A 9,487-nucleotide genomic window follows, 5' to 3' on the forward strand; every position below is an offset into this window, starting at 1 on the left:
CAGTTTATGTTGAGCTGTCTGTTACTTGAACTCTGTGAATAATTTACACTGAGAAGAAAAAGTATGTGAACCCTTTAGACTTACCTGGATTTCTTCATAAATTGGTCATAAAATTTGATCTAATCTTCATTTAAGTCAAAATAATAGACGCTCACAGTCTGCTTGAACTAATAACAAACAACAATTATAATTGTTCATGTCTTTATTGAACACACCGTGTAAACATTCACAGTGCAGGTTGGAAAAAGTATGTGAACCCTTGGATTTATTTAATGAATTTATTTTACCTTTATTTAACCAGGCAAGTCAGTTAAGAACACATTCTTATTTTCAATGACGGCCTGGGAACAGTGGGTTAACTGCCTGTTCAGGGGCAGAACGACAGATTTGTACCTTGTCAGCTCGGGGGTTTGAACTCGCAACCTTCCGGTTACTAGTCCAACGCTCTAATAGGTTGTTGTTGGTTTACTTCTGTGTTTTGGGTCATTGTCCTATTGCATCACCCAACTTCTGTTGAGCTTCAATTGGCAGACAGATAGCCTGACATTCTCCTGCAAAATGTCTTGATAAACTTGGGAATTAATTTTTCCGTTGATAGCAAGCTGTCCAGGCCCTGTGGCAGCAAAACAGCCCCAAACCATGATGCTCCCTCCAACATAATTTACAGTTGTGATGAGGTTTTGATGTTGGTGTGCTGTGCCTTTTTCTCTCCACACATAGTGTTGTGTGTTCCTTGAAACAACTCAACTTTAGTTTAATCTGTCCACAGAATATTTTGCCAGAAGCGCTGTGGAACATCCAGGCGCTCTTTTGCGAACTTCAGACGAGCAGCAATGCTTTTTTGGACAGCAGAGGCTTCTTTCGTGGTGTCCACCCATGAACACCATTCTTGTTTAGTGTTTTATGTATTGTAGACTTGTCAACAGAGCTGCTGTCTTACCGCGGACTTTCTTTTCGAGAAACTTTTGTAGCCCTTTCCAGCTTTATGCAAGGCAACAATTCTTAATCTTAGGTCTTCTGAGATCTATTTTTGTTCGAGGCATGGTTCACATCAGGTAATGCTTCTTGTGAATAGCAAGCTCAAATGTTATGTTTTTTGTGGGGCAGGGCAGCTCTAACCAATACCTCCAATCTCGTCTCACTGATTCGACTCCAGGTTAGTTGACTCCTGACTCTAATTAACTTTTGGAGCAGTCATTAGCCTAGGGGTGCACATGCTTTTTCCAACCTACAGTGTGAATGTTTAAATGATGTGTTCAATATAGACAGAAAAAATACAATCAACTGTGTTTTATTTTAAGCACACTGAATTTGTCTATTGTTGTGACTTAGAAATCCAGGTGATTCCAACGGGTTTACATACTTTTTCCTGCCACTGTATTTGGGCTGCATTCTGAGGTGTAGTTAACTCTAATGAACTTATGCTCTGCAGCAGAGGTAACTCTGGTTCTTCCTTTCCTGTGGCGGTCCTCATGAGAGCCAGTTTCATCACAGCGTTTGATGGTTTTTGTGACTGCACTTGAAGACACTTGATCTTGGTCTTTTACAAAATAGGGCTATCTTCTGTATACCACCCGTAACCCAGCTGATCTGCTCAAATGCATTTAAGAAGGAAAGGAATTCCACAAACTAACTTTTAACGTACACCTGTTAATTGAAATGCTTTCCAGGTGATTACCTCATGAAGCTGGTTGAGAGAATGCCAAGAGTGTGCAAAGCTGACATCATGGCAAAGGGTAGCTACTTTGAAGACTCTAAAATATATTTTGATTTGTTTAACACTTTTTGGGTTACTACATGATTCCATATGTGTTATTTCGTAGTTTTGATGTCTTCACTATTATTCTACAATGAAGAAAAGAGTAAAAATAAAGAAACATTTGTTGGTGTGTCCAAACTTTTGACTGGTACTGTAAAATAAACAAAAAATATACTGCCCTACAAAAAAGGCTGTGATTCTGTATGAATGCCATCTACAACAAATGGTGAATTCCTAGCTAACGCTTCACTGGACTGGCCATTGTACGCCAATGAAAGCTTCTCAATGTGATGCATTTAAACTCATACCAGGGTAAATGAAACATCGTCTCTCCATCTCTCCCCCAGGGCTTGGGCAACCTGCCCATATGCATGGCAAAGACTCACCTGTCCCTGTCCCACGACCCAGAGAGGAAAGGGGTGCCCACCGGCTTTACCTTGCCCATCAGGGACATCCATGCCAATTTGGGTGCTGGTTTTCTCTACCCCTTGGTTGGCACGGTGAGTATTGGGGCTGTCACTCATTCATATGAGTTACTCAGTGTTACTCATATGAATGCGGAACTGGAACATGACATGGAATACATGGGCATGTGACACATGGGTATAGTGAGGAATGCCAGTTAGCTGAAATGCTGAAACGAGTGACGACTTGAGCTTTTTAGAATCATTGCAAGAGAGATTCAGACTCTGCAGACACTTTTGAAACTCCCCTGTAATACCGACGAGCATTCAGCTAAAATAAGATTCACACAGAGATTTTCACTAAGGCCACACACACGTCTCTCATATTCCATCTCTGACTAACAGATAGATGACACCTGCCACATAACATATCTCTTATTTTGACCAAAAGCCTCTTCTCCAAGATCAGTTGCATGCTCAGGCGATTGTTTTGAGGATTATTTTGTCTCCTCTTCACAAAATGTGCACATTTTGCTACAAGCACAATTTGAAAGGCAAGAAAGAATCTAATAACATTTTCACACTACCATGCTGACATTGTGCTTTTTTAGCAACTATGTTGGATGCGTAACCAGGCCAGCTCAGTAATGCATGGTTTGGCTCGCCTTGGTTTAGTGCAAAAAGCCCTCAAGAGACAAATACAAAACAGAAACCCAATGAAGCACAGGTCACTCGACAGTCACTTTTCTTTGGATGAAGTCACATGTCAATACAATCAGAAGACATATTCAAATATTTCACAAGGACTCAGAAAACCCCTCCTTCAACATAAACGCACACATACAGTTGAAGTCGGAAGTTTACAAACACCTTTGCCAAATACATTTAAACTGTCATTTTTTATTTTAAAAATCGTGTAAAAATTCTATCTTAGGTCAGTTAGGATTACCACTTCTTTCATTGCATTCCCAGTGGGTCAGAAGATTATATACACTCAATTCGTATTTGGTAGCATTGCCTTTAAAATGATTTAACTAGGGTCAAATGTTTCGTGTAGCCTTCCACAAGCTCTCCACAATAAGTTGGGTGAATTTTGGTCCATTCCTCTTGACAGAGCTGGTGTAACTGAGTCAGGTTTATAGGCCTCCTTGCTCGCACACGCTTTTTCAGTTCTGCCCACAAATCTTCTATAGGATTGAGGTCAGGGCTTTGTGATGGCCACTCCAATACCTTGACTTTGTTGTCCTTATGCCACAACTTTGGAAGTCTGCTTGAGGTCATTGTTCATTTGGAATACCCATTTGAGACTTCCTGACTGATGTCTTGAGATGTTGCTTCAATATATCCACATAATTTCCTCCCTCATGATGCCATCTATTTTGTGAAGTGCACCAGTCCCTCCTGCCGCAAAGCACCCCCACAACATGATGCTGCCACCCCCGTGCTTCACGGTTGGGATGGTGTGCAATCCTCCCCCTTTTTCCTCCAAACATAATGATGGTCATTATGGACAAACAGTTCTATTTTTGTTTCATCAGACCAGAGGATGTTTCTCCAAAAAGTACAATCTTTGTCCCCATGTGCAGTTGCAAACCGTAGTCTGGCTGTTTTATGGTGGTTTTGGAGCAGTTGCTTCTTCCTTGCGGATCGGCCTTTCAGGTTATGTCGATATAGGACTCGTTTTACTGTGGATATCGGTACTTTTGTACCTATTTCCTCCAGAATTTTCGCAAGGTTCTTTGCTGTTGTTCTCGGATTGATTTGCACTTTTCGCACCAAAGTACGTTCATCTCTAGGAGACAGAACGCGTCTCCTTCCTGAGCGGTCTGATGGCTGTGTGGTCCCATAGTGTTTATACCTGAGTACTAATTGTTTGTACAGATGAACAAGGTACCTTCAGTGAATTCTAAGTGAAATTGTAAACAATTGTTGGAAAAATTACTTTTGTCATTCAGAAAGTAGATCTCCTAACCGACTTGCCAAAACTATAGTTTGTCAACAAGAAATTTGTGGAGTGGTTGAAAAACAAGTTTTAATGACTCCAACCTAAGTATATGTAAACTTCCGACTTCAACTGTACGTGCGCACGCACGCACGCACACACACACACACAACACACAAAATTCAACTGAGGAGACAAATTCAATGAGATTGAGTTTCATCTATGCGGGTGAGCTGTCTGAACAGCGTTGTGGTGCTGACGAAGCCAAGACACTGTTGCCCAAAATTACTCAGAGGACATTTCTAACAATATTTGCTAGGTTGCACCGGGGTTCTGAATATGGACGTGTACGGAAGGAAACTGCTGTCACTTGTCTATCCCAAGGAGTGCCACCGAATCCAAGCAGACTTGTCAGTCTACTCGAGCCTACTTGGAGTACACAGTGAAACCGTGCGTAATTTATAATGGCAAGAATAGCAAGGCGAATGGATGCACATGCTGCATTCGCATTGATACAAAATTGAACGAAAACAACTCAGATGGTGGGGAAGAAATGAATCATAACATCTCTGATTATTCTTCTGATTCTGAGCCTCAGGCTGAACATACATCTCTGAGGTCCAATAGCAAAAAAGCCAGGATGGTGCGCACTAAACAGGTGCTGTCACGTATACGCCGGGATTCAGGAAGCAAGTACAGAAGGTTTTAGAGTTTTATAATGATAAACGCAGATGAACAAAACATGAGACCGTGAATCAAAACAAACCAATACTACCTGATGACTGAGGCTACTGAGGGCTAAAAAAAGGGGAAGGTAATCAAGGTAATGATGAAGTCCAGGTGTGCGTAATGGTGGAAAGTAGGTGTGCGTAATGATGGGATGCAGGTGTGTGTGGTAATGGTTGCCAGGGCCGCTGGTTAGTAGCCTGGTAACATCTTGCGCTGGAGAGGGGGAGAGGGAGTAAGCGTGTCAGGTGTCTACACCACCACCAAATGAAACAGTGAGAGAGGAGAGAGGAAGGGAAGGCACTGTTTGGGTAGAACAAGCCGGTGACAATGCTATGGGCCGATTAACTGAGCGAGCAGACCCTACAACTCAAGCAAAAAACAACTTCAGCAACACACTCACCATCATTCATTATTTATGTGATATGGACAACTGCCAACCGATGCCACTGCGGGCTGACAATTAACTATATATAATCATTATAATGCCATTATTGTTTTTGTGCTGATTTTCACTATTTATCAAGCACACTTGGCACTTATAACGATGTTTAGGCTACTAATGTTTTCATCATTTGACCATGCATCTTACTGACTGCGGTGGTTGGGGTATTTTTTTATTTTTTTTGTCATAATAATCAAATCTGTTATGCTGTTACAACACATGCTTTCTGTTTCATAGTTGTATCAAAGGCACCCCATGAATAACATGTATTTAACACTTAGATGTAGGTGCCTTCAGAAAGTATTCATGCCCCTTGACCTTTTCCACATTCTGCTGTTACAGCCTGAATTTAAAATATTAGATTTGTCAAAGTAGAATGATGTTTTTTGACATTTCTTCAAATTAATACAAAATGAAAAGCTGAAATGTCTTGAGTCAATACGTATTCAACCCCTTTGCTATGGCAAGTCTAAATAAGTTCAGGAGTAAAAATGTGCTTAAAAGTCACATAATAAGTTGCATGGACTCTGTGTGCAATATGACTACCTCATCTATGTAGCCCACATGTACAAGGTTTAAAATAATAATAATAATAATTTTGGGGGGCTGGTCAGTATTGGTCACTACCCTTAACAGTGTGTGCCATTAGCACATCTGAAGTATCCTATGGGTATAACTGTAGAACTTGCCATTGGTTCTACCTGGAACCAGAGGGTTGCTTATGATGGTTCTAAATGGAACTCAAAATGGTAGAATTTTCCCTGCAGGGAAAAATGAAGTACCATTTTTTGGTAATAACTAGCACCTTTTTTTGTTATTGAGTGTAGTAACAGAAAAAGGTAGCATATTGCAACCTGCTGCTCTCCAGATACTGTATTATTGTTCTTACACATTTCTTATCTTCCTCTATCCGCCCTATACTAGACGAGTGTACCACCCCAATCGCCAGCCTTCTCCTGTTTCCATGACAACGACTTCAGCACTGAGAGCAAATAGTCCCTGCCTCCTCTCGGGTGAGTTCACAGGGCAACGGGCTGAATGACTAAATCACCACCTTTACTTTGTTTGACATAATCGATTTATAATTCAATGGAATCAAAAACATGAATTCACTTACAATCATGAAAGAGGTTGTGTTGTGCCTCTGCTCGAGACTAATTTGATCTCGTTTCTCATTTGAATAGTAATGTTTCTCGTCTGGAATCCAATTCAGTTTGAAAGCCAATGGTAAAATATGCTTGCATCCCAAATGGCACCCTATTCCTTATTTAGTACACTACGTTTGACCAGGGCCCTATGGTCAAAAGTAGTGCACTAAATAGGGAATATGGTGACATTTGGGCCGTAGACAAGGTCTGTGTAAGGCTTTTAAAATGTGTTTTTATTAAGCATTTTATTGCTGACTGTGTTGGTTCCCTGCTGCACCTGTTTATCAGTGTGTAACTCATGCTCTCTCTCCCTCTTCCACTCTTTCTCTCACCCACACTATTTTTTCTCTCTCTACCCTCTGTCTCTCTTCCCCACTCTACACTCTTAGGAAAAAAGGTTCCAAAGGGATTATCTTGCTATCCCTATAGGATAACCATGTTTTGTTCTATGTGCAACCTTCGGGATCCATGAACCGAAAGGGGTTTAACCTGCAACTAAAAATAATGATTCAAAGTGTTATCATATGGTGACAGCCAAATAACCCTTTTAGGTTCTAGAAAGCACCTTTTTTCTAAGAGTGTACCCCCTTTCCTTTTTTCCACTTCACTTCTCTCCCTCCCCTGCATTTCTCTCCCATCCCTTCCTCTCTTGCCTGTCTCTTTAGCCTCTCTTTTCTCTCTCTCCTCCATCCCCTCTTTCCCATCCGTCATTCTCCCACCCTCCTTAATCCTTTTCTTTCTTTGTGCCTTTCTAAAAGAGTTGGAAATCATTAATCTCAAGAGGAGTGGAGACCTCTGTCCCCTCCAACTGCTGTCAGCAACAGTCAACCACAGTGCAACAGGAAACCCAGTGATCAAACCATTGAGAACTACAATAGAACCAATGTTCTTCAACCCTGGTCCCGGGGAACCCACAGGGTGTGCAGGCATCAGGCGAGTTTGCTAGTGCTGGGCTGGAACAAAAGCCTACTCACGATGTGGTTGAAGAACACTTCCTCTACACACAGTACCATTATCAACCGCACACTCAGTAAATCAGCTAACTACCATTCTTTGTAGATATACTGTAACAACCCCTTTCATTAAATGTGGACCAAACAAGGAGAAAAAAAATCAGAAAAAAAGACATGAGAAGGAAAAAGGCAATATGCTCCATCTCACACCTGTTCTCCTGCTGTCCCTGATGGACCATGTTCGTTGGACTTTTCTCTTTCCCTTAATTCAATTCAATTTAAGGGCTTTATAGGCATGGGAAACATATGTTAACATTGCCAAAGCAAGTGAAGTAGATAATAAACAAAAGTGAATTTAACACAAATTAATAGTAAACATTACGCTCACAGAAGTTCCAAAAGAATAAAGTCAAATGTCATATCATGTGTTGTAATGATGTGCAAATAGTCAAAGTACAAAAGGGAAAGTAAATAAACATATAAATAGGTTGTATTTACAATGGTGTTTGTTCTTCACTGGTTGACCTTTTCTTGTGGCAACAGGTCACAGATCTTGCTGCTGTGATAGCACACTGTGATATTTCACCCAATAGATTATCCAAATTGGATTTGTTTTCTAATTCTTTGTGGATCTGTGTAATCTGAGGGAAATATGTGTCTCTAATTTGGTCATACATTTGGCAGGATGTTAGGAAGTGCAGCTCAGTAGCCACCTTATTTTGTGGGCACACAGCCTGTCTTCTCTTGAGAGCCATGCCTACGGCTGCCTTTCTCAATAGCAAGGCTATGCTAACTGAATCTATACATAGTCAAAGCTTTCCGTTTGGGATATACATGTTGAAGAGGGTGGGGCTTAAGCTCCATCCCTGTCTTACCCCACAGCACTGTGGAATGAAACGTGTGTGTTTTTGCCAATTTTAACCGCACACATGTTGTTTGTGTACATGGATTTTATAATGTCGTATGTTTTTCACCAAACAGCACTTTCCATCAATTTGTATAGCAGACCCTCATGCCAAATTGAGTCAAACTTTGTTGAAATCAACAAAGCATGAATATGTGGTCTGTCATACGGTAATTTGCTAGAAAGCCAATTTGACATTTGATCCGTACATTGTTTTCACTGAGGAAATGTACGGGTGTGCTGTTAATGATAATGCAGAGGATTTTCCCAAGGTTGCTGTTGACGCATATCCCACGGTAGTTATTGGGGTCAAATTTGTCTCCACTTTATTTTTTGCATTACAACCTGTAAATTAAATAGATTTTTATTTGGATTTCATGTAGTGGAAATACACAAATAGTCCAAATTAGTTAAGTGAAATGGAGATTTTTTTTTTTTAAACATTATATAAAATAAAAAACGGACAAGTGGTGCATGCATATGTATTCACCCCCTTTGCTATTAAGCACCTAAATAATATCTGGTGCAACCAATTACATTTACATTACATTTAAGTCATTTAGCAGACGCTCTTATCCAGAGCGACTTACAAATTCGTGCATTCACCTTATGACATCCAGTGGAACAGCCACCTTACAATAGTGCATCTAAATCTTTTAAGGGGGGGGGGGGTGAGAAGGATTACTTTATCCTATCCTAGGTATTCCTTAAAGAGGTGGGGTTTCAGGTGTCTCCGGAAGGTGGTGATTGACTCCGCTGTCCTGGCGTCGTGAGGGAGTGTGTTCCACCATTGGGGAGCCAGAGCAGCGAACAGTTTTGACTGGGCTGAGCGGGAACTGTACTTCCTCAGTGGTAGGGAGGCGAGCAGGCCAGAGGTGGATGAACGCAGTGCCCTTGTTTGGGTGTAGGGCCTGATCAGAGCCTGGAGGTACTGAGGTGCCGTTCCCCTCACAGCTCCGTAGGCAAGCACCATGGTCTTGTAGCGGATGCGAGCTTCAACTGGAAGCCAGTGGAGAGAGCGGAGGAGCGGGGTGACGTGAGAGAACTTGGGAAGGTTGAAGACCAGACGGGCTGCGGCGTTCTGGATGAGTTGTAGGGTTTAATGGCACAGGCAGGGAGCCCAGCCAACAGCGAGTTGCAGTAATCCAGACGGGAGATGACAAGTGCCTGGATTAGGACCTGCGCCGCTTCCTGTGTGAGGCAGGG

The 9,487-nt window shown here is 41.6% G+C and overlaps 1 protein-coding gene across 3 annotated transcripts in view; it reads left to right on the plus strand.

The window, feature by feature from the left end:
• The window catches only part of LOC118386744 (C-1-tetrahydrofolate synthase, cytoplasmic-like), a 50,923-nt gene extending 43,046 nt beyond the window's left edge, over positions 1 to 7,877 (plus strand). For all 3 annotated transcript variants that reach the window (XM_035774514.2, XM_035774515.2, XM_052523414.1), the window contains 3 exons: positions 2,107 to 2,259; positions 6,201 to 6,289; positions 7,183 to 7,877. In XM_035774514.2, coding sequence (XP_035630407.1) covers positions 2,107 to 2,259; positions 6,201 to 6,272 — 225 coding nt within the window. In that variant the 3' untranslated portion in view covers positions 6,273 to 6,289; positions 7,183 to 7,877. The remainder of the gene's footprint in view (positions 1 to 2,106; positions 2,260 to 6,200; positions 6,290 to 7,182) is intronic.
• The last annotated feature ends 1,610 nt before the right edge of the window (positions 7,878 to 9,487 follow it).

The sequence above is a fragment of the Oncorhynchus keta genome, chromosome 8, assembly GCF_023373465.1.
Source record: "Oncorhynchus keta strain PuntledgeMale-10-30-2019 chromosome 8, Oket_V2, whole genome shotgun sequence".
Lineage (NCBI taxonomy): Eukaryota > Metazoa > Chordata > Actinopteri > Salmoniformes > Salmonidae > Oncorhynchus > Oncorhynchus keta.